Source organism: Triticum dicoccoides, chromosome 1B, assembly GCF_002162155.2.
Source record: "Triticum dicoccoides isolate Atlit2015 ecotype Zavitan chromosome 1B, WEW_v2.0, whole genome shotgun sequence".
NCBI classification, from domain to species: Eukaryota; Viridiplantae; Streptophyta; class Magnoliopsida; order Poales; family Poaceae; genus Triticum; species Triticum dicoccoides.
In genome coordinates, this window is record NC_041381.1 from 158200706 (window position 1) to 158226448 (window position 25743).

Sequence of the window (25743 nt, forward strand, 5' to 3'; positions counted from 1 at the left end):
GAGAGAGAGAGATGGGGGCAAGGGAGTTTCTGTGGTGTGATTAACGACGCGGGAGGGGTACGGGGAGGGATTTGCGGCCGAGGCTGCGGCTGGGTAAAGCGGCACTAGGGTTTTCACATTTTTAGTGGATGACACATATAGGGCCTAACTATCATAATGAATAAGCATATGGGTCTGCGGATACACGGGTATGGGTATTGCCTTTCCATACTTGTACCTGGCTTACCTGATGGGTATATTTGTTCCCATTTATAAAACCATGCGTAATTAATTTTTCCAAACCCTTACTCTAATAGGGCTTTTACCTGTCGGGTTCGCGGCTAGCGGGTACCTATTGCCATGTTGATTTGGCGCAACCCATTGAGAAATAATGTTTTAACTTTTTAAGTTTTTATAAATCTTAAAATTATGTCTGCTTTCTTCTAATTTTATAAATTGTTTTTGAAATATGGATTTCTATAAAATATAAATATTCATGTATATTAAAGTAAATATCCATGTATTTGAAAAAAGAAATGTGCATGTGTTTACCTAAAGATGCTCTTATGTGTGAAAAAATGTTCATATATCTCAAAAGGATGTTAGTAGCGTGGAAAAACTGTTAATTTCTTCCAGAATAAATGTTTTTGTATCTCAGAATAGATACTCATGCACATCAAAACAAAAAAAAAATCAAAAGGGAAACAGACGAATAAAAAAAGGTGAAGTAAAACTGTGCATTTATCTCTGAAAAATCATTTATGTATTACCCACAAAATAAAAAAAAACTTGTAGAAGGGATTTTTTTGTATATAACAGTAAATTAAAAGTTGAACACATAAGGATTTCATTTTTGATGTAAATAAAACATAAAAAGGGAAAAAACAAAAAATGGAGAGAAAAAAGGAAAAATAAATAGAAATGGAAGTAGAGGAAGTGCTAAATGGACCGACCAACGTGGTGGACTGGTGGTACGCGGTACTTCTGGGCCTTCCGGCCGGTTATCCTTACGAAATCCCTTATCTCACGCGCCCCGCACGTGCCCCCCCTGCTTGCTCCACTCTCTCTCAGCTCTGCTGAAGAGAGGATAAGGAGCTGAGCTCCCTCGTCGCGGCGAGAGGGAAACCCAAATCAATCAAACCGCGCCCTCCAAGCACGCGCAGCAGCAGCAGCAGAAGCAATGGCTGCCCTCGCCGCCCTCTTCGCCTCCCCGGCCCTCCCCTTCCCCTCCACCTCCGCCTCCTCCTCACCGTCATGCTCCTGCCGCTTCCGCCCCGGCGTCGCCTGCGCGCCGCGCCACCCGCCCGCCTCCCGCCGCGTCACGCGCCGCTTCGACGAGGTGCGCTTCTTCCGTTCGTTGGCCGCCCGTGTCCCCGAGAAACGGGTCGAGGGGCCGCTTGTCTGACGTGCTGGGTCTCGTTTGGGGTGGTTCGCAGGTGGAGGAGGCGTCGAAGAAGCGGCGGGGCGGTGGCATTGGCGGCGGAGGCGGCGGTGGCGGCGGAGGGGGCTCTCTGGCGTCGTCAACGCGCAAGGATAAGGGGCTTTCCGTCGACTTCAAGGAGTCGCAGGTACGAAGCGCAATGAAATTTCATGTCTTTGGTTGTCCACATTGTACAGTGCTAAGAGTTTAAAGTAGAACTACGTACTACTCCAATTTAGGATGGACATTCCAATTGGCTCCATCTAGATTTCAACATTTCTGTATGTAAAACACAACATTTCAAAATACCCATTTCTGTTTAGCTTGCAAAACGATCTTATATTATGGGACGGATGGAGTAGTATCGAATTGCTTCCTGGTTCTGTAAGCAGGGTAGGGTAGTGTTTTGCTGTTTGGATTGGGTGGGTGCTTCGTACTACAATTCAGTACTCTCCATTGTCGTATGTATCTGTTTTCGGGGTATGCAAGTTGAACATTGCAGTCTTAATTGCCGGATTCACCATTTGATAGAGCCACATTTCCTTTTGTTTGCCATGTAAGTTCACCTTTGCAGCAATTACTCATGCCTACACTTTTGTCTAGAATCTCTCAATTCTCCTTCGGCGTCTCTGAGATCCTTAATGTGTGTTCTTACTGCCCTGTGATCTATTTCTGTGGACGTATTAGCTATTGTTACAAATCACACTAATATCTCCCAATTCTTATATCCACAAATGTTCTGTTTTTTGTGGTAAACTGCTGCAAACTCTTTTGTCGCACTCAGTGTTGTGATCGATGACATCATAAGTTGCATGTATTTTCTGCTAACTATGTGCTGTGCTAGGTTGCTGATTTCGAGGATCTTGAAGAGGACAAATTCCTTAATGCTGTTGTTAAGGTGGGTCTCAAGAATATGTCCTGGCTGTCAATGATGCTAGACAATGCTAGTTTAGTGAGGGAACTTGATATCTGTGCTAGATGCTGCTTATGGTATTATAAATGTACTGTGTGTATAAGTAATTAAGTATGTCTGTCAAGCATAGTGCTCTAGCCTGATCAAAGTCAAAAGGTCATGTTACCTTGATTTTGTGTTGTAGTCTGTGCTTTATTTTTATTAACCATGTCTGTCAGGCTTAACTATTTGATCTCTTGTTAGGTCTACTGCACTCATATTAGACCTGATTATGGGCTTCCTTGGCAGAAGCAAAGGCAACATTCAAGCACTGGGAGGCAAGTATTGGCCTCATACTTATATATGATTAGTTGATTACGTTGTTTAGGACTGCGCTACAAATTTCACGTCAGTTTATTTACCATGGCATATCAAACGATTTTCATGGCAAATTATGTTCTCCGAGGATGACAAGTTTAGTTGGCGAGCACGGCAAATCCACCTCAATTCATTTTTTTGTTAGAAAATTGTTGTGCTTGCAAACTAAATTTGCCATCATCGCACCAACATAAATTGCCATGAACACATCAGATTTGCCATGCCTAAAAATCTGACGTCAGATCTTTAGTGTTTCAGATTGTTTATGGTAGTTCTTTTCATTTACCTTTTTATATTCGGCACTGACTATTGAGTGACATCCCTTGTCCTGTGTGTTTAGTGAGTGGATGGGAAAGGGTACTGGCTTTAAGCATTTGGATTCAATATGCTGCAGTTAGGGATATATTGATTTAATGATGTTAGATGGGTGATGTAGTGTTCCTTTTTTGTGTTATGTTTCACAAACTGACTGGACAACTTCACAAGTAAATTGTAACACATATCTGGTTGTTGTTTCATTCTGAAAGGCCGGCATCCTTTTTGAAGTCTTGAACAAGCAAGTCTCACTTTTATACCTTAACCTTTATCTGCATATCTGGATGCAGTCACTCATTTCAATTATAATTTTAGTGGTGATCCTCGTGTCTTGAATTTAGAATTTCTGCTTATCTTAATACACATCTCTTTTGCAGTGCCTTTATGATTGGTGATAACAAACTATTGACAAATGCACATTGCGTTGAACATGACACCCAGGTGCTTACTTAATTAGACATACCTATGAATTTCTTTTTTTTATTTTATAACAGAGTTTTGGATCCACATTTTTGTATATACCTTCTTTTGAATAAGCGTTGCTTCCTAACATTCTTCTTAGGCAGAACAATCAATTATGTCACTGATTTTAGTTTGAATGACCTGTAAGTTGTCCCGAAACCTGGCTAAAAAAAATCTTATATTCTTATTTAGCTGGGTGTACTATCCACATGATCACATCATAGCATGGGATGTAAACAGAATGAAGCTAATTTCAGCTCTGAGGCGCTCCAGTAATGCAAGAACTGCACCAACTTGGCTAAAATCTTGTCGTGGCTCTAAAACTGTGAAGTTTCAGTTCAACCATTAACATGTATTTTGACTCTAAATTGCTTTCTCTGAAATTTTTGGGATTATTTAGTTTTGGAGTTTTGAATAACCAGTACGGATTAGAGTAGACTAATTCAAAAGTTCTGACAATAATTCAATATGTTGTACCATTTGTTTTTGGCGGCTAATGATTTAGTTATGCCATTTACAATATTAAACTAAGTCTTCTTTTATATACAGATTAAAGTAAAGCGAAGAGGAGATGACAAAAAGTACGTCGCCAAGGTACTCTCCCTACGACTATGCTGCTTTATCGACATTTTATCCAAAAGTGTGCTCACATAATCTGGATTACCTGAACATCGGCACATGCTTAGAGCGTTCTTATATAAGACACTCCCTCACCAATGAGTAAACCTCTTACTCCTGAATCCTGCTGTTACTGTTATGTTCTCTTGCGCATATCAAATCTGGCTTGCCAATTTTTTTGATTGGCCACATTCCTCTAGATTGGTAAGGTCTGAGTCTCTACAGTAGGCACATAGGATTGCTTACAAATCTAAAGAGAAAATAATAAGTTCATCGGATGATGATTTGATTGTCTAACATTTGGAAAGGTTTGCTACTAGTTAATGTTACTAATATCTTTTGAAATACGATTTTTGGTTATTAGTTGCAACTTTAATTAACTTCTTCCAAAATCTGGTTTGGTTGTCTGATTAAGTAGTTTACAGGTCTTAGCTAGAGGCACAGAATGTGATCTTGCGATGCTCTCTGTCGAGAATGAAGAGTTCTGGCGAGGTACAGAACCACTTCAACTTGGTCGTTTGCCATGTCTTCAGGTAATTAACTATGTAACGTTCGAATGTACCATGTACTTACTGAAAAAGTGACAGTAGCGTCAAATGAACCAGGCCTTCGTTATTACTCCCTCCGTCCCGAAATACTTGTCATCAAAATGAATAAAAAGGAATGTATCTAGACGTATTTTAGTTTTAGATACATCCTTTTTTGTTCATTTTGATGACAAGTATTTTCGGACGGAGGGAGTACTATTTGTAGTTACATTTGTAAAGATATGTACAATACTGGGTTGATATTGAGTGATATATCATTTTTCCATTTCTTTTGCCATCTGACATTGTTCTGATGGTTTATCTCAGGATTCAGTAACTGTTGTCGGGTATCCTCTTGGTGGAGACACTATATCTGTGACAAAAGGCGTTGTATCACGCATTGAGGTGCTATCTCTTGGCTCATTAAGTTTTCTTTACATTGCACTTTTTGAAAGGACTCTTCCCCTAACAAGGAGAAAAGTGATGGTGTTTCATGCATACAATGATTGCCCTATTTCTCAGCTATCCAAAAAGTCCTCGACTCCTTGTATGTTTGTATAGCTGTTCGATAGCTAATACTCTCTTTTTCTCCAGCGCATGTTTCTAGGATGTGGAAACAAATTAGACTGCTTTCCATGATAGTTATCAACATGTCTTTCTGGAATAGTTGCTCACGAGTTTTTGTTGCTGTCAGAAAACGACCCTCATCTTCTAACATTAGCTAAATAGTTTTAACTAGTTTGGTAGGTAAGTAGTTATCAGTTACTCCGTCTGTCTCCAAATATTAGGCTTATAATTACAGTAGCTTCGTTTCAAAAGGTCAACTGTACTATTCTCTTGGTCTCATGACCTTGTTTGACCAAAATTCGTATATGCCTTATGAAACAAACGAAGGGGGTGCAAAATAGAGGTCATTCTGTTCCATGCCACTCACCGAAGTTACAGTAAATTCAGAATTATTTCAGAGGTGTATATTGATATTCGCATTTAATATTGCTTTACTATAGTTGCACTTATACTATTTTACCTTTGGAATAGCCCAGGTCACACCATATGCGCATGGAACATCAGATCTTCTTGGGGTTCAAATTGATGCAGCAATAAACGCAGGTTTGCTTTTACCTTGAACTTGTGATTTGCTTTAGGAAGGGCTTTCCTCTCTTTTTTTTTTGAAGAGGGCATATTAAGCATCGATATTGTATTTGGTATTGTTTGCTTTCTGGCAGGAAACAGTGGTGGACCGGCTTTTAATGAGCAAGGGGAATGCATTGGAGTAGCATTTCAGGTACTTTCACTGATTACTTGCTTACATAGCTGATGTGTGGAACTGTGGATATAAGTGATGTACTCCCTCAGTTCTAAAATACTTGTCGTGGTTTTATTAGCCATGTAATATCCCTGTTGTATAAGGGTTTATCTGCATATTTAGTTATTTACCACACCAGTATGTGTGTCAGTGTGAGTACATACGGTCTATGGCCTCATGGAAATACAAGTTTAATGTTTCCTCAGATGGTATCAGAGGCATAAGGTCTCAAGTTCAAGAGGTAGCCACCGTGCTATTAATAAAAATAGTTGCGGCTTCCATCTAGACATGAGGGGAAGTGTTTTGGTTTTGGGTTCAGAAAATTCCAGGTTATATGGCTTTGCTGTATCAACTCAGATCAGATTTACTTAATCATGGATTAGAATTGCATCATTTAACATTTTTGTAAGCGATGACCACTTTGCTTTTCTACTCAAATAAAAGACTATCTTTCCCAAAGTTTTTATTAGCAAGCCTGAAAGATACACTCAAAGCCCTGTTAATGCGTAATTTTGATGAACATCAAATGGTTAAGTACATTTGGTATGAATGTACTTACCCAGATATGTGTCTGCACTGTTGAATGTTTATCTTGTATTTCTATTCCCTTTCTTCATGCTGTCTTTTGTTTAGGTGTTCAGGTCAGATGAAGCTGAAAATATTGGATATGTTATTCCAACCACAGTTGTATCCCATTTCTTGAATGACTATCGGAAAAATGGAAAATACACAGGTAACGTACATATATCTTTGGAAACAAAACCAAAAACTGTGCCTTAAGTACTTAATTATACATTGACATATAACTTATTACAGTCTGTTCATTTGCTTGCAAAATTTGTTTGGTCGGGCTCCCTGTTAAACTTTAGCGTTGTATTAATTTTGGCATTTTTCTGAAGCCTTTTTCACCCCCTAAATATATTTACAAGTTTTTCGTAATGTGTACTCACCGAACATGCATTCATTAGTAAAACTGTGTGATGACTGATAAGATGCTTGTTTTCGGAGGGTGAAGTTGCTGTTGTATGTTCAAGTTGATGTCCTCAATGTGTTCAGACATTATGCAGGATTTCCTTGCCTGGGCGTCCTACTTCAGAAATTGGAAAACCCAGCACTGCGTGAAAGCTTGAAGGTGCCTTCAAGTGAGGTATGCTATCAATATGTGTTCAGCTTCAGCTTGTGGATATGGAGATTTATTAGAGATTTTCGAACAAACTCTCATACACAGAAAGGCACATGTATTTCCATATGGTTTAGCCAGTAGTTTCTGGTGAGATCCATGTCATTGACGGCAGCACTTTGTATCGTGTCTACTGTCTAAATGCAGATGTACATCTGTATTAGCAGAGAGTAGTCAGTTTGTTGTGTAGGATTCTGTTATCTATGTCTGGTAGAGATTACACCACAATAACCCATTTTCCCTACATAACAAAATGCTACAGTTAAATAAAGAGATACTGATTTATATCCAACAAACGTATGTTCTGAAAACTACTCTCAGTTTTGTCCTTACCACTGAATAGTTCTCTACGTTTTTCATTATTCTCCTATAACATGCCATTTTAATTGGTTGAAGGGTGTTCTTGTCCGCCGGGTTGAGCCTACAGCTCCAGCCAGCAGTGTTCTGCGAAAGGTAAAGTGCATCTGCATCTCTTAGATGGAGTTCATAGACTTGCTACCTTTAGGTTTTCTTCGCGCAAATGAATCTTTCTGAATTAATAGTTACCAGAACGGTATTTGCTACATTTGCTTCCTTTTTAAGCTGATCAGGTGTTTGTTTTTCTCCAGGGAGATGTGATAACAAGTTTCGATGGTGTTTCGGTAGGATGTGAAGGAACAGTACCATTTCGGTCCACTGAGCGAATTGCTTTCCGCTACCTCACAAGTCAAAAGTAAGTGCTTTATCTTATTCCTCACAAGTACTATCATTTTCTTAATCATCTTGAAGTGCTTTTCCTAACCTTATTAATTTATTTATGTTCTGTTCTAGTGCAGAACATTTTTTTTCACCAGTTTCTAGTGGTCTGAAATTTCATAATGGCACAATACCACAAATCTATATTTTGACAGCCATAACCAGTGGGCTTTGTTTCAACATGTGTACAGATGCATATAGATGTCACATTCTCTGTCATTTGTATGGATGGGTAAAATGAAAATCATGCAATCACCCATTGACATGTTTCTATTTCATGTTACCTTCTGAACCTTCATTAGTGATTCAGTAGTGCAAAATCATGGAGAACTAAGCAGTCTTTTATTATATGTGCACTGTTCTTCATTTGCCTAAAACCCTTGTGTAATGCCTACGAAGCTCCCTCTTGATCTGAATACCAAAGTTACAAGCCTTTTCCATCTGAGGCATTGCAATTTTGTTCCATTAATCTGTATGTGGATCATATGAATTTGACACTAGTGACATCCTTTAACATCTGAAGAAAATAAAATGTTCCAACATGATAGCATGAACTGCACTAAACAATGTTATTTTATTAATCAGGTATGCAGGTGATGTTGCCCAACTAGGTATCATTCGGGGAGGCAACATCATGAAAGTGCAAACCATTTTGCATCCAAGAAAACATTTGGTAAGACACTGTAACCCTTGATCATTTCATGGGCTAAAACTAGAAATGTAAAAATTTCACCGATTTCACAATTTTCTTCATCCTCAAATAAGGTGCCATTCAATGTTGATGGGGGTCAACCTTCTTACCTGATAGTTGCCGGCCTTGTCTTCACGCCTTTAACAGAACCATTTATAGAGTAAGTAACCAACTATTTCCTCTTTCAATCCGTGCTTGGTGTCAGAAAGGTTGTAGTTACTAACACGTAAATTTATCTTCATTTGCAGGGAAGAGTGTGAAGATACTTTAGGGGTAAGATCATTCCACATGACCATCCTGCCTGCAGCTTACCTTTTCGGAAGATCTGCAATCTCTTACTGTTATTGATATCTTGTCTTTGTGTACAGTTAAAATTGTTGGCGAAGGCACGATACTCTCTATCAACCTTCGAAGGGGAGCAAATTGTAATTGTATCTCAGGTGTGTTGTATTTCGTGGTTAGATGAATTGACTAGTATTAGTGCTGCGTGTTATCACGTTCTTAAGTTATCAATGTTGTCCAGGTACTGGCGAACGATGTCAACATCGGGTATGAGCACATGGGCAATCAACAAGTAAACCTCTTGTCTCTTCCACTTCTAGCCATCTTCTTATGCATTTGCATTCAGCTAATGTTCCTTTTAATCAATAATTTTATCAGGTCATAAAACTAAATGGAACTATGATAAAGAACATCCACCACCTTGCTCATCTAGTGGACAGTAAGTACCGGCTGCCTCCTGTTGAATAACCTTCTAAAGCCACTTATTCATGCCAATCTTACCGTTAATACAAATGTGTAGCCTGTCAAGACAAGTTCTTGACATTTGAATTCGAAGATGACTTCCTCGTTGTTTTGGATCGGGAAGAAGCAGCGGCCGCGTCATCAGATATCCAAAAGGAGCATGCCATCCCCTCTGTAAGGTCATTGGATTTATCTGAGCCCTACGTCGACACAAACCATGATGTCCAAAACCAAGGCGAGGATTTCGGCGACAGTCCCGTGACAAACTTTGAACTGGGTGTTGATTGTCTGCTGTGGGCGTGAGAAACTGCTATCGCTCCGTCCTAGAAACCAAGAGCGCCCCGGTGAAACCAAGCATGGGGGGTTTCAGTCGAAAAATGGTAATAACGCCTGTGGGTTTTTTCCATCTACCCGGTGGCAAATACACTTGACAGTGGCAAAAACCGAGCCATGTTGTATTTTGTTGTATCTCAATGCTGGAAGCTTTAGCTTAGGTGTCATTTAGAGCATGTTGTATGTTAGAATCACAGAATGTTCCATTCATCAACATTTTTCGGGGGATTGTGGCCCTTGGCCGCCCTTTGTACAACTAGGTAACAAACGATTCTTTAAATTCTCAGAAGTGCAATAAATCAGAAATTTTGTTGGATTATTTTCTTTGCTATGATCAAGGTTCAAAAATCAAATACTGTGCTCAGACCAGGTGTGGTCTTAAAAGAGCGATACGATTGACATTGTAGCCGATTGGCCGATGCAAACTATGTCGCAAACCAAAACGTTTGATAAAAAATACAACACTTTTGTTGTACAAGATGTACCAAAATACTGAAATCCAATGGTCTATTTGAACTACCGACATAAATTCAGGAAAATATGATTCATTTACCCTCCTTTATGTAACATTTTATTTTAAGCCACACCTAAACCGAAGGCAGTATTTGAACCGCTGCTGCAAATTAATGAACATGCAGTTATTTTGCTCTCATTCACTATATGTTTGCTTTTTAAGTCATACTTAGTGCATCTCCAATCCGTGTGCAAAACATTCGGACATTTTTTTGCCATCCAATGTGGTGCCGCATACGTCCCCGGGCATGTCTGCGCGTTCAAAATCCCGCAAACCAAATCCAAAGTTGGGGCGGATATGCGGGAGACCGGACCTCCTCCACGTAGGACTCCAACAATCCCGGTCCACCCAAATCCCCACCCGGAGCCCGCACATTTGGCCATATCTGCATTGTTTCCGCATCAAGCCCGCGCATCGCCACCCTCTCCAGCCGATTGCTGTCACTCTCCACCCTTGTTCCCGCCCTTTTCGTCGCCCGCCACCGCATGGATCCGCTCGTAGCGTTGCTGGAGCCGGAGGAGGAGGATCCAAAGGTGGTGGCCGCCTAAAATATCAACTTGGCGACCCGCAACGCGCCCCGCTATGTCGAAAGGATCAAGGAGAAAGTGGTTTTGGCCATTTTCGCAAAAGGGGATGATCGTTAAGTTAGAAAGCTCACTGGTAAATGTGAGTATTCGTCTGCTCATGTGATCTGCATGATTTTTTTTTTTGCGAGAATGCATGATTTAACCTTGACTGTTAATTTGATGAAAATATATTTGTTATATGTCATAAAAATCATATCATTCGAAACTTTATCCAAATACGAATACCATGATATAATTCTTATGAAAGATAAAACACATTTAGTATGTTAAATTAATGGTCAAACTTGAGTTTTCCAACACACAAATTTTAAACTTAATTTGAATCAAGAGAGAAAATAATAAATAGTAAAATCCTATTTTTTACCCGCAAAAAAGTAAAATCCTATTTCTTTCACCATACAGAATATCGATGAAAAATAATACTCCCTCCGTCCCATAATATAGATTGTTTTTCAAGCTAGTACTTGACCTAAATATGTTTTACAGTATCGTATATGGTACAGTAGTAACAATATTATTCTTATTCGGAAATTAATAATCTTCCCCGCAACTTTTTTATTATTGTTAATATAAAAGCTGAGCATGTACATGACCCTCAAGAAAATGGCTGTCCCCGCGCTCCTCAACTACGCCTACCTCAGCGGCCTCCTCTCCCGCTGCGGCCGCGCCGCCGACCACCGCCTGGGCGCCGCCCTTCACGCCACCGTCGTCAAAAATCCCGCCCACTTCCTCCTATGCCCGCTCCACCCCTCCCTCCGCCACGTCCTCGTCGCCTGGAACGCGCTCGTCTCCATGTACGCCAGGTGCGGCCGCCACGACGCCGCCGCCAGGGTGTTCGACGAAATGCGCGTCCGGGACTCTATCTCCTGGAACTCGCTCATCTCCTCCGCCGCCGCCTCGTCATCCGGCGCCGACGACGCGCTCCTACAGTTCAGGCGGATGCTGCGCTCGGGCCTCTCGTGCGACCACGCCACCTTCACCACAGTCCTGTCTGTGTGCGCGCGTGCAGTGTCCCTCCCCGCGTGTGCCATGGTACACGGGCTGGTCGTCTCGCGTGGGTTTGAGGGCGAGGTGTCCATCGGGAACGCGCTAGTGACCGCCTACTTCGAGTGTGGATCTCCGGACTCGGCCAAGAGGGCGTTCCAGGGAATGACAGGGAGGAACGTCATCACGTGGACGGCGATGATCTCTGGGATGGCTCGAGCAGAGCTCTACGAGGACAGTATCCTGTTGTTTCGACAGATGAGGCGCACTGTGGACGCCAACAATGCGACATACTCGAGCTCCCTGTTAGCCTGCGCTGGATCTCTGGCAGCCAAGGAAGGCAAGCAGATTCATGCCCTTATTGTGAAGGCTGGACTCGCGACCGACCTCCATGTAGAGAGCGGGCTCATGGATGTGTACTCTAAATGCGGCTTAATGGATGATGCTCTGAGTGTGTTCCGTGCATGTCGGCAGCCTGACGAAATTTTCTTGACAGTCATTCTGGTCGGATTTGCTCAAAATGGACTGGAAGAGAAGGCGTTCGAATTGTTCGCTGAGATGGCGGGTGAAGGAATTTGCATTGATACAAACATGGTTTCTGCAGTTCTGGGGGCATTCGGTGCCTCCGCGCCAATTGCTCTTGGGAAGCAAATCCATGCACTGGTCATCAAGAAGTGCTTTGGAAGGAACATATATGTCTGCAATGGTCTGATCAATATGTATTCAAAGTGCGGTGAGCTGCAAGAGTCTGTCCAAGTGTTCGATGAGACGCCCAGCAAGAACTCAATCTCATGGAACTCGATCATTGCAGCCTTTGCGCGGCATGGCCAGGGTTCTGAAGTCTTTCAACTGTTTGAATCCATGAAAGCCGACGGTGCCAATCCCACAGATGTCACGTTCTTATCACTACTTCATGGTTGCAGCCATGTTGGATCAGCAAAGAAGGGACTGGAGATCTTGAATTCTATGTCATCGCAGTACGGAGTCCTCCCAAGGGTGGAACATTATGCATGTGTGGTCGACATGCTTGGCCGAGCTGGTCAGTTAGACGACGCAAAGTCATTCATCGAGGACGGACCTTTCAAGGACAGTGCTATCCTTTGGCAGGCCTTAATGGGAGCTTGTAGCTTCCATCAGAACTTGGAGATCGGGAAATACGCGGCTGAGAAGTTGCTCCTTGTGGACCCCGAGTCCCCTGCTTCTTACGTCTTGCTATCAAACATCTACTCAGCAGAAGGCCGATGGGATGATCGAGCGAAGGTTATGAAGAAGATGAGGGAGATGGGTCTGAGGAAGGATACCGGCAAGAGCTGGATCGAGCTCGAGAAGGAGGTTCATTCTTTCGTCGTCGGGTCACTCACGTCTCGTCCTGATTCTGCTCCTGTTGATGATGTGCTGCTGCAGCTGTCTGCAGTTACCGGTGATCATCAGGATGATGTGATGGAAGACAATGCTCTGTGAATGGGACGTCTGGTGTGTGCATACTTGATTCTGATGCACATAATATAGTGAAGGCTATTCCATGACCATGGCCTTCACGGTGAGCAGAACCCCAGCAAGACCATGGTTGGTCTTCAATCACGCTGTTATGATGACATGGGCATGGACATGTATGCTTCATGGCGAGTGGCGCCCAAGTGTGGATCAAGGGGAAGGCCATGTCCCAGATGAGCTGTGTGGTTTGGCCGGTGGCTCCTGGAGATCACGGCAGATGCTGCTGGATTGGTAGCGCCTCGAGGAGGAGGAAGCATAGGTTTGAGCAGCAGCACTCGGCTTGACAACGCCATCAAAGAAGATCAATAGCTATGTGCTCAGTTCATCATTATATACTATACTCTCTCTATAACTTAATGTAAGACGTATTTTTGACACTGTCATAAACTCTAAAAACGTCTTGTAAAAGGTTACAGAGGTAGTACATAAGGATCTATTTTGGAACACATGATACGAAAACACGGAGACGGAAAAAACATGTAGAGTTAATTTTATAGATGGAAGACAAATCGTTCTGTAATGCTGAAATTGGTACAAAGTGATGATTCTGAAACTTAAACCGAACAAAGCGTGGGATGACACGTTGATGAAAGGAAAATGGATCTGCCTTGCAGTTTTTGGCTTTCTAGTCTAGCCCGTGCCCCGTGGGCATCATTTTCTATGTACACCCAGTTTGAGTTTGAAAATACATTGATCATCATCCTAGCAATTTGACCCATGTTAAAGACGCCATGCTTAGTAACCATCCTAGTCAAATTTGAACAAAGGTTGGTTTCTCCTATGAGATGCTGCTTCAGTGTAGACCATCAGTGAGGTATGATTACAAAAGGGCCCTATCTAGGTTTTAGGGGCCTTTGTTCTCAATCTTTGCTCATGAGCACTCTGTCAAGCGTCTCAGTATTGTCTTAAATCCAAGCTACCAACGACAGCATTAAATCTGTTTCACCACCCGCAGAAAACTGGGTTTGCTCTGCACCATAGAAAACCACCAAGATCCATATGAAAACCTTGTCTATATTGCAAGTGAAATTTTACAGAACGAAAGCTAATATTAGAAGATAGCCAAAATGGAAAGGCTGCAAATTAACTATTGATGTACATGCATTTGTATGAGCCGCATATCACAGCTAATAATACTACTGACATTTTCTCCAGCAGCAATACCATAATCCCATTCCACAGCAAAACTGACACTGAAGATAACCTTGGAGGCGTGTAAGACTTTTCATCATAACCATGAAACATACGCACCAGGTACATCAAGCTCATCTCTAAAAGACAGTAAAGTAACACTAGTACAAGCTGGTTTCAGCAAATGCTTCAAGCCTCATCTTGGCTCGAGCTTTGTGATGGTCATTCCATTCGAGGACGCCACTTTTGAAGTATTATCACTGCATCCACTACATCCGTCAGAGAAGGCTGGCATGGAAACAGAAGGGAGACGAGCACTCTGGTTGCTGAGCATGACATTCACGGACGACATTGTCGGCCTATCTTCAGGTCTGTTCTGCACACACAGCAGCCCGATTCGGATGCATTTCAGCACCTGGTCAACGTGAGAAGGATGGCTGCTAAGGGATGGATCGATCAACTCGACAACATTTCCCCTGGTCCAGTGTTCCCATACCTGCACCAGATTGGTAAATTGTTCAGTTATTATGATAGAGATTCAGCCGCGCACAGAGTTAACTAGCTTTGGTTCTTAAGTACTTACAAGATTTACGAGATAAACATATTGCCCGGAGTTGCAGGAGCCGTTGTTTCTTCTTCCCGTGACGATCTCCAAAACTAAAACACCGAAGCTGAACGCGTCCGACTTTGCTGAGTATTGACCATGCATGGCATATTCAGGCGACATATATCCACTGCAAGAAGAACATAACTGTTACTGTAGGTTCTACTTTGATGCCTAACTACCAAATGCTCACTGTGCTTACTATGTCCCGGCAATACGTCTAGTGACATCTTCTGATTGATCCCCTCCAAATATCTTTGCTAAGCCAAAGTCAGAAATCTTAGGGTTATAATCGAAGTCCAACAAAATATTGCTTGCTTTCAGGTCCCGGTGAACTATCTTCAATTGAGAATCTTCGTGGAGATATTGTAATCCCCTAGTAACTCCACTGATAATCTTGAATCTCCTTCCCCAGTCTAGGTCTTTGCATTTCTCAGAATCTGTCATTCAGAATAGAAGTATCAGCATTGCAGTGAAAGTTTGGTGGCACTTGCACTACTACTATTAAAGCTCGGAGTGAAAAAGTTGTACCAAAAAGAATGGTATCAAGGCTTCTGTTGGGCATAAATTCATACACAAGTATTTTCTCTTGTTCTTCCAAACAAACACCAATGAGGCTCACAAGATTCCTGTGGCGAAGCTTAGCAACCAGGACTAGTTCACTTTTCAGTTCCCCTATTCCTTGTTTGGAACTCTTACATAGCCTTTTTACTGCTATTTGTTTACCGTCAGGCAGGACTCCCTGTGGAAAAAGAAAAATACACGCTCATTGGTAAATATATAAAGTTGATAAATTCTACGTATGGCATGGTTTGTACCTTATGAACCATCCCAAAACCTCCTTTACCAAGCATAGTTCCTTCACCAAAGTCATTTGTAGCTACTCTTAGTGTTGACAGATCAAGAAGAAGTGAATCAATGCTTTGAATATCATCCAGCAGATCACTGTATCTGAAGTCAGTCTTGGATATCCGAAAAGTCCTGTCTCGGCGGCACGTCCGAGATAGAAAGAACAACACAATTGCAAGGGTTATCAAAACTGCAGCAACCCCACCAACAATTGAACCAATGACCATTGTTTTGTTCCTTTGCTGATCTGGCAGCTCGGATGCTGCAAGCCTGAGGAGTGTGCCTCCTCCAATTCCCCTGTATTGTTCTTGGAGATTAATCAGGTCCCCATGCCAAACAAAGCACCCAGTGTAATTGTAAGTGTAAGCTGTGCAAGAGCAACTATTCAGACAAACCACCTCACATTCCTGAGAGCTTGTAGACACTGCACTCTGAGCGTTATCAGGTAGGCGCACATCTTCCATGAGATGGAACTTATCAGACGGAGTTTGTGCAGAAGTCGAGTTGGTCTGGCACTGCAATGGTGTGTTCCTCTTGCACCCACCACTATAATCCTGGAGATCCCAGTCACTCTGAACCTTCTGGCTGAACCCCTTGACACAGTTGCAGTACGGCAGGGCATCAAGGCTGCAGCAGCCGTATGCCCCACAGAGAGCATACACCTCACACTGAGTCCGTGGCTGGGCCCAGAACAAGACCCACTGCTGTCTGGAATCCAACCATGACAGCTGCTTGATCTGTCCGGTCACGTCAATGATGAACCGCGAGACTACTAAATCATTCTTCATCGAGTAGTAGAAGTAGCTTTCTTTGGCGTTGTTGACGAATTGGAAGTCGTAAACGTAATCGGCCGTCATCTCTGGCATATGGCTGAATCTATTGCCGTCCCAGAGGCCACTGGTCCAGTAGTTTACGGATTCATTCCACCGAATGAAGTACTGCATGCTGCCATTGGGGTCAAGCTCCAGAGAGAACAACGCAGGAGATGGGTCTACGTTGTTCTTCCAAGGAACAAGCTTCTGGCTCAGACCCGTAGTTTTGTTCAGCCCGAGCTTGGACCCTGGAAGAAAGGTGTTCGTGGGATGGTCTATGCTTTGCCAATAAACCATGGATGAATTGGAGGCATCGGTTAGTTCCAGGCTACCGCTGTCCCTGATGATGGCCATGGTGGAGTTGGAGGCTATACTTAAATTAGTCGACCATAGCTGCCGGTTCGTGGCTATATGACGGAGGACAAGATTGCCGTCGCCGGCAATTTCCAAGGAGGCGGTGGTCGGGTCAGACACCACCACGTCGGTGGTTGCCGTCCACACGGTGGTCACCAGTGGTACAGTGCTATACCATATGGCTATGTAGTAGCGGAAAGTGGTGGAGAGTAGAAGCCCAAGGTGAACTTGCTGCCCTGGGACACAATCTTCTGTGACCCGGACAACGGTGTGGTGGAGTTGATGGTGTCGATGGCTGTGCAGAGTAGGATTTGGCCGAATAGGAGGAGGAAGGCAAGAGGAGCCATGGATGGGAGCTTGGAAGAATACCCAGCCACCCAGAGCTGGAAGGAGCATGGGAGTTTGAACTTTGTGAGTAACTCGTGGTGGTGCTTGGATATAGAGATTTTTAGGCTGGCAAGCAACAGGACTCCACCTCAAATTAGTAAGGCTCCTTCTTTTACACTATCTAGGCTATTTGAAAGGTACACACACCCAACGCCATTATAGTTCTGAATGATGGATCAGTTAACAGAATGCATACTAGTCACTAGTGTTGAAAATTAAGAGAGGATTGACTGGGCGTTTTCTCCCTTGATAGACTGCTTGCCTATTTTATTCATTCCAGCTCAACTGATGCACTGCCTTGGACTTTGAAACTTGACCCAGAGTGTCGTTCTCGGTCAACAACCAAGCTCAGTTTCCAGGAAGCTTACCACCGATGGGCAGTATTCAGCAAAGACTGCTTATGATTTCCAATTTCTCGCTAGAAGTCCACAGAAGCAGAATTCATTGAGTGGAGAGCCAAGGTGGAAGGAAAGTGACAGTTCTCCATATGGTTCCTGTGCAGCTGATCGACTAACAGCCTTGGGAATTGGGATGGACCATGATGATGCTTGCAAGCTCTGTGATCAAGTGCTCCAATTGCAAACCATTTGATTCTGCATTGCCCATTCGCCAAAGAAGTTTGGTCCTGTCTGGCTCTCACATCCCAACAGCCACGTCCAGTAGCCTCCCAGAGGCAGCCCTCACATTGTACACAAAAGCCAAAACTGTACTAAGATTGAGACACTTATTTTGAGACGAAGGGAGTATTTGTGTACACAAAAGCCAATTTCTGCTCTGATGGTGACCTTAGCTGGAAAGCAAAAAAGAAGACTTGTCTAAAGGCAGAGAAGTCCTTGTCAGGCCCGAGAGGAATCGGGAAACTAGATGGCTAATTACAGGCAAGGTAAGAGCTAATTCAGGCCAATTTCGAAGGTATATTGCGAGTAAATGGAGCTCGAGTATTAGGGTTCTAGCCCATGATTCAGAATTGGGAAAGTAGGATAGTCTGTCCAGCCACAGCCCGGCTGGTTATAAGGCTCGCAGTGACCGCTAGCGCGCTGGTAAAAACGGAAAACGCTACAGTACAACGGTAAAAAGATCCTACGGTGTAAAACCTCTGAAGCCATCCTAGCCGTCCGTTGTCTGAAGCGTTTAGTTGCCTGAAACGCTACAGTTAACTGAATCCTTCACACTGCTAACTGAACATGTCTGACAGTCCTGTCGGCAGCGAAAGCTGTATGGTACTATTGTTGACTTGGAATAGCCACCATGTAAATCATGCAAGACTTGTCTGTCTAAATGTCCCCCCTCCCCTTTGCAGCTAGTAATGCACGTTGCTCGTTGCTTCAGATTTATAACGAGAGCTTGGAGTGCAATCCATTTTTTACCAGGTATGTGATCGCCGCATCAATGGTATGCCCCAGGTAAGCACAATTTGTGAGTAGAGACTAACCTCAGGATAGAGGAAAAAACGGCGGCACCGGGCCTTGGCCGGAGCCAAGGATGACGAGGGCGGGCACTCAGGTGATCCTTTCTTCCTCCCGCCGGCTTGCCGCCCGTCATGGCACCAGTCGACTAGTGCGCCGCCCCTGCATCGTCTAGGTACGTAGGTTGCTCGTGCGAGCTTATTCAGGACGCCCCTTAGGTGCTCGCTGAAATGCCGACTCCAAGTTGCTTGTGTGGGACATCTCCGCCACCGTGCGACGGCACCCCCTCGCCCCGCGAGGATGTCCAGGAACGCCTCGGCGCGGGGCAGTCGCCGACGCGGACCTTGGATTTTCCAAGACGAAGCGGAGGACGATTTAGCCGTCCTGGTCTCTCTGGCGAACATGGGGTGGGCGCGGGTGACGTCCAAGTCATCGACTATGCTCTATGCAGGAGGGCAAGCAGCTCGGCTCCCGCTCGCCGGGCCCTCTTCGGTTCCCCGGGCGGCGATGGCCGGAGTTGTGCGCGCAGATTAGGTTGGAAGAGAAAGAGATGGAAAAGATCCGAGTCGAGAGATGGATACAGTACAGGGGACCGCAGCAAGGAAGGGGTATCCGACAGAAGCAAGCTGCTTCTATCAGGATTCAAGAGCCACCCACCCACTCTCGTTCCTTCATACTTCTATGGGTGTGTGGATAACATCAACTACTTGCTTTTCCAATGCCAAATGAACAGCTCGCTGGAGAGCTATAGCCTCGGCCATCTCCGGCTCGAAAAAACCAAGAATTGGGTCGAGCAATGACCCATATGCCTGATCTGTCAAGCTCAGAAAAAATGGCAGCGTCAGAATTGAACATAACTGACGGAGTAAATGACCACGGGTAGCCTAGCCGGCTCCCCCTGATTCTTGAAAAAATAATAAGGCTGATCGAACCGTCAAGCCTCCAAGAGGCAGGGCCGCCTTCCCCCGGCCGGCTACCCCTTTGACCGGCTACCGGGGCGGCCTGGCCGAGAAGCCCTCCCAAAGAAACCCGGCCGCCGCTTGGCCGACTCCATAAAGCCGGCCACCACATGGCCGACTCCATAAGCCAGCCATCACATGGCCGACTCCAGGAAGCCGGCCCCCAATAGACGGCCCAGATCAAGCACTCGGAGTTTGTTCCAGCGTAATGACGACGAGACAGGGCGTGACAACAGTGAGATACGCCGCCCCCGAATCCCGGGGCTCGCATGGCTACAGTACGCCGTACGGGGTGGCCATGACCCGTCCGGCGTGGCACTGCTGCCATGCTGACCATGACATCACCCACGATAAACTGACGGTACGGCCCGCAGGCGGCGGGCCCCTTCGGCCAGAGGGACATCCGAAGGCGGCCGCGCGCCCCCTAGTCGGTCAGGGGTGAAGCCGGCTCTCCCCAGCCGGCTTGATCCCTCCCTCGAAGAATGAGCTCCATTAAGGAGACAAGACTAGGTAAGGCTACAATGAGCGCCCGCGAGGCGGCGGCACTGTAGCCACGCTTACCTCGACCAAGTCCTCGTCATCAAAGGTGAGGCGACAGTAACCAGCCCCCGACAAGACCCCCAAGCGGTGGGGCCTACCTGTCTACCAAGAAGCCGGCAGCCGGCGGGACCCACCAGTCGGCGGGCCCCAGCTGTCGGCAGAGAAGCCGGCCAGCGTAGACACTGACGGCTGGGCCCAGGCCCAGCCGGATTACCATTGTACCCCCCAGGGGGTAGGCCTATATAAACCCCCGGGGCACCCATGCAAAGGGTTGGACCTTGATAGATTTAGACACAACCTTGAAAGGAGAAGAGAGCTAGCCTTGTCTCTTCTTCCTCCTCTCACCAAAACAGCTCAAGGAGCCTCTTGTAGCTACTTGTTGATCTAGTGATCATGCGGAGACCCCGCAGAGCAGGACTAGGGGTGTTATCTCCACGGAGAGCCCCGAACCTGGGTAAGATTCACCGGCGTGCATGTCTTCGCCTTATCCCATTTCTAGGCACCGGCGACGTCTTATTGGCTCCCACAATGATAAGCCACCCGTTGGCATATGTCGCACCAACCACCCGACATTTGGCGCCCATCGTGGGGCCAGGTGCACCGTCATCCGGAGACCTGTTCTGGACGGGAACCCTCTTCCTCCCACGCGAGCGTAGCCAGCCCGGCACGCCCGATGGCGCTTGCCCCGACGAGCTGCAAGGTGTCGATAGCGCCTGCGCGGCGAGCTGCCTCGCTGATCTCCTTGGTGAGGCTCGCATCTCCGACGAGCCCGCATCTAATGCGGGCACCGGCTGCCTCGAGAGCCGCCTCGTCAGCCTCCTCGACCAACTCCACGTCTCCAGCGAGCCTGCTGTGGATTTGGAGTCGGTCGGTTCCACCGACCCGATGCTTGTCGACTCCGACACTACATCACTCGACGCTTTCCCCACCAACGTGGTGGTCTTCGATGATCCTCTCCCGCGAGCCGACAGTGGCGGTAGCACCGTTACCGAGGTGCTGGTCATCAGCCACGGAGTCGCCTCCGGCGAGAACACCCACGACTCCCTGCAAGCGGCGTTGCAGGACTTGTCCGTCCCCATCCCGGCCGACGCCGATGTCGAGATGCTGGAAGCACGCCGCCTTGCCCTTGTTGCGGAAGGCCAGAAGATAGCCACCATGAGACGCCTCACGGAGGCCCACCAGCGCGAAGTCGACCGCGCCGCCTTCGGCACGCCGCCTCCAGAAGGGCCAAGCCGAGTCGGCGTCGTCAAGAAACGCGGCGCGACCATCGCTGATATGCTGGGGGCAGAATGCCCAGTCTACGCCACGCCTCTCGAGAACCTACGCGCCGCCCAGTCGGTCGTAGACGAGCTGAACGGAGTAGGGGCCGACGAGCTCCCCTACATGACCAGGCGAATCCAGCAGCTGATCGACGCGGTCGCAAAGTGGCACGAAGCCGGCGTCCGCGCCGAAAGCCCTCCCCCGCGCCGAGAGCACGACGCGACATCGCGTACGCCAACTGCGGGCGGAGCCCGTGCAAGGCAGGAAAAGGAGCCGGCTGCCAGTCGCAGCCGGACTCGAGTCACTATCGAGCGCGACGTAGAAGGCCGCCCTCGAGCCGTGGAGCGACGAGGCGATCCGCCTCCTCCTCCGCCTCGTGGGGAGAGATATCCCACCCCGCCGCCTGTCACGCATCCGACTCTCAGCGGCCGACTTGGTCGCCGCGAAGGAGTCGGCGAGAACGATGCCCGCCATCGGATCGACCGCCTTGTGCGATCCCTGGCCCTGGAAGAAGAAGACGATGTCGGCCCGCCTTGTTTCGGCCCCCGCATCCGCGATGAGCCCTTTCCTAAAGGGTTCTCGCTCCCAAGAGACACGCCCAAGTACAACGGCTCCGTGAAGCCAGATGACTGGTTGATCGACTACTCCACCGCGATTCGCATAGCCAACGGCAACCGGCGTGTTGCCGTAAAATACGTCCCCCTGATGCTCCAGGGCACGGCGCGCACCTGGCTCAATAGCCTCAAGCCCTACAGCGTCAACAACTGGCTCGACTTCATGGAAGCCTTCATCCGCAACTTCACAGCACCTACAAACGGGCCCCCAAGCCCCGACAGCTCTCCTTGTGCGTACAAGGACCCAACGAGTCGACACGCGACTACCTTACGCATTGGGCCGAGCTCCGTAACTCCTGCGAAGGGGTGCACGAGGTTCAGGCCATAGAGTACTTCACCGCTGGGTGCCACGAGGGCACTCTCCTCAAGCACCAACTCCTCTGTGACGAACCGGCTACCCTCGACGAGCTGCTGATCACCGCGGACAAATACGCCACGGCCGACTCCTCCATGAAGACCAAGCTTCGAGTCGACGCCTCCGGGAAGGTGCTTGCGCCGGCTCCCAAGACGCCGGCTGGAGAGTCCACTCGGCGCCCATACCAGAACGACAACAAGCGCAAGGCTCCGATGCCGGCTTCCGCCAGTCGGCAAGTAGCCACAGTCGAAGACGAACAACCTGAGGGGCGGCCCGCACCCAAGAAGCAGAAGGGCGGCAGGCCGTCTTGGCAGCCGGCTTTCTTCTATGAACAAGCACTCGATGGCCCCTGCAAGTTTCACAGTGGCGCGAAGGCCTCCAACCACACCACTCGGAAGTGCCACTGGCTCACACGAATCTCCAAAGGCGAGGGACTAGTGCCGCCTCCGCCTACTGGTCAGCCGCCGCCGGCTCCTCAACAGCCGGCCGCTCGGCCAGCGGTCGGAGCCGTCCACGACGAGTTCCCTGACGAGCATGCCGCCTATGTCGTATTTACGAGCCAACCAGAAGATCGGCGGAGTCGGCGCTGGCAATACCAAGAAGTCAATGCAGTCGCATCCAATAACCCCGAGTTCATGCACTAGTCGGAGAAACCTATCAATTGGAGCCGGGCCGATCACCCAGAGGTGATGCCATCGCCCGGCTCTTATGCATTGGTTTTGGATGCCACCCTCGCAACAGATCGGCGGGCTGCTCGGTTCTCCCGCGTGCTGATAGATGGCGGAAGCAGCATCAACATACTGTACCGTGATACCATGGAGAAGCTGAACGTCAAGACAAAGCAGCTCATGCCGAGTCGGACTGTGTTTCATGGCATTGTACCCGGCTTGTCCTGTGCTCCAATCGGCAAGATCAAGATAGACGTCCTCTTCGGAGACAAAGATCATTTCCGCCGAGAAGCAGTATGGTTTGAGGTAGTGGATCTAGAGAGCCCTTACCACGCGCTGCTTGGCCGACCCGCCTTGGCCAAGTTCATGGCTGTACCCCACTATGCTTACCTCAAGATGAAGATGCCGAGTTCCAAGGGCGTCATCACCATATCTGGGGACTACAAGAAATCCGTCGAGTGTGCGGCTGCCAGCAGCCGGCTGGCCGAGTCCCTCGTGATTGCTGAAGAAAAGAAGATGCTGGACCGAGTCGTGGCCATGGCCGGCAAACAGCCGGCCCTGTCTCTCGATCCAAAGGAATGTGAGGGTCAGTGCTCTTTCCAGCCGGCCAAAGAAACCAAGAAGATACCTCTGGACCCGGAGCACCCGGAGAGGTACGCGGTCATGGGAACCGGCCTTGACAGCAAATAGGAAAGCGAGCTCGTCGATTTCCTCCGTGAGAATCGGGACATCTTTGCATGGTCTCCCAAAGACATGCCGGGTGTCCCGACGGATTTTGCTGAGCACAAGCTACATGTCTGAAAGGACGCCAAGCCGGTCAAACAGCCTTTGCGCCGCCTGTCGGAGGAAAAGAGAAGAGTAGTCGGAGAAGAAATAGCCCGGCTTCTGGCAGCCGACTTCATCATGGAGGTTTTCTTCCCCGAGTGTCTTGCCAACCCGGTCCTGGTACTAAAGAAGAACAAGCAATGGCGCATGTGTATTGACTACACCAGCCTCAACAAAGCCTGCCCCAAGGATCCTTTTGCCCTGCCAAGGATTGATCAAGTAATAGACTCCACAGCCGGATGCGAGCTGTTGAGTTTTTTGGACGCTTACTCAGGCTACCACCATATAAAATTGGACCCAGCTGACCGCCTGAAGACCGCCTTCATCACACCATTCGGAGCCTTCTGCTACCTGACTATGACATTCGGCTTGAGAAATGCCGGTTCCACTTTTCAGCGTTGCATGCAGAAATGCCTCCTCAAGCAACTCGGCAGAAATGCCCACGTCTATGTAGACGATATTGTGGTGAAGACGGAGAAGCGCGGCACCCTGCTGGAAGACCTTAAAGAGACGTTTGAGAACTTGCGCCGGTTTCAGATCAAGCTCAATCCGGAGAAATGCGTGTTCGGAGTGCCAGCCGGCCAGCTCCTAGGTTTCCTGGTCTCCGAACGCGGCATCAAATGCAACCCGGTGAAGATCAAGGCTATAGAGAGGATGGAGATTCCTACCAAGTTGAGAGATGTCCAGAAATTTACCGGATGCTTGGCCTCCCTCAACCGCTTCATCAGCCGGCTCGGGGAGAAGGCCCTCCCTCTCTACCGACTCATGAAGAAGTCCACTCACTTCGAGTGGAACGACCAAGCAGATCAAGCCTTCCACGAGTTAAAGAAGACGCTGTCCACGTCGCCTGTCCTAGCGGCACCAACCGATAAAGAGCCCATGCTCCTATGCATTGCCGCCACTAGCAGAGTGGTCAGCACCGTCATCGTGGTTGAACGCCCGGAAGAGGGCCGAGTTCAGCCAGTCTAGAGGCCAGTCTATTACCTGAGTGAAGTACTATCCACGTCAAAGCAGAACTATCCGCACTATCAGAAGATGTGCTATGGCGTGTACTTCGTAGCCAAGAAGCTCAAGCCCTACTTCCAAGAGCACCCCATCACGGTTGTATGCACTGCCCCGCTGGCCGAGATCATAGGCAGCCGGGATGCATCCGGCCGGGTGGCCAAATGGGCCATTGTGTTGGCCCCGTATGCGATCTTCTACCAGCCCCGCACCGCCATCAAGTCCCAAGCATTGGCCGACTTCCTCGTCGATTGGGCCGAGACCCAGTACCTGCCGCCTGCGCCCGACTCCACCCATTGGCGGATGCACTTCGACGGATCCAAGATGCGCACCGGCTTGGGAGCCGGCATCGTCCTCACCTCTCCCAAGGGCGACAAGCTCAGATACACATTGCAAATTCATTTTGCCGCCTCCAACAATGTGGCCGAGTACGAGGCGCTCATACACGGACTCCGGCTAGCCAAAGAACTCGGCATCCGCCGGATCCTGTGTTATGGCGACTCGGACTTGGTAGTCCAACAATCATCCGATGACTGGGACGCCAAGGACGCAAACATGGCGAGCTACCGCTTCCTCGTTCAGCAACTCAACGAATACTTTGAAGGGTGCGAGTTCCTCCATGTGCCACGAGCCGACAACGAGCAAGCAGATGCCCTGGCACGAATAGGCTCCACCCGGCAAGCTATACCAACCGGCGTCTCCCTCCAACGCCTCCTTAAGCCATCTGTCAAGCCGGCTCCAGAGTCCGATTCCATCTTCGTGCCGCCTGACCCCGACGCTGTCGGAGCCGGCTTGGGGAACCAAGCAGGTGGCTCGAG

The 25743-nt window shown here is 47.5% G+C and overlaps 2 protein-coding genes and 1 pseudogene across 2 annotated transcripts; 2 read left to right on the forward strand and 1 right to left on the reverse strand.

The window, feature by feature from the left end:
- The first annotated feature begins 1035 nt into the window (after positions 1-1035).
- Positions 1036-9899, forward strand: LOC119325099 (protease Do-like 2, chloroplastic). Its single transcript, XM_037598842.1, has 21 exons — positions 1036-1318; positions 1416-1547; positions 2244-2297; positions 2556-2629; positions 3362-3425; positions 3996-4040; positions 4490-4597; positions 4919-4996; positions 5635-5701; positions 5818-5876; positions 6531-6630; positions 6965-7044; positions 7474-7530; positions 7686-7789; positions 8398-8485; positions 8578-8663; positions 8752-8776; positions 8872-8943; positions 9027-9077; positions 9164-9224; positions 9306-9899. The coding sequence occupies exons 1-21, from the start codon at positions 1160-1162 to the stop codon at positions 9548-9550; spliced, it is 1809 nt and encodes a 602-aa protein (XP_037454739.1). The 5' UTR covers positions 1036-1159; the 3' UTR covers positions 9551-9899.
- A 1404-nt stretch (positions 9900-11303) lies between these two features.
- On the forward strand, positions 11304-13761 carry LOC119325110 (pentatricopeptide repeat-containing protein At3g05340-like). Its single transcript, XM_037598853.1, has one exon. The coding sequence runs from the start codon at positions 11474-11476 to the stop codon at positions 13124-13126; it is 1653 nt and encodes a 550-aa protein (XP_037454750.1). The 5' UTR covers positions 11304-11473; the 3' UTR covers positions 13127-13761.
- Positions 13762-14188: 427 nt separating this feature from the next.
- Positions 14189-17385, reverse strand: LOC119325116 (annotated as a pseudogene).
- Positions 17386-25743: the final 8358 nt, after the last annotated feature.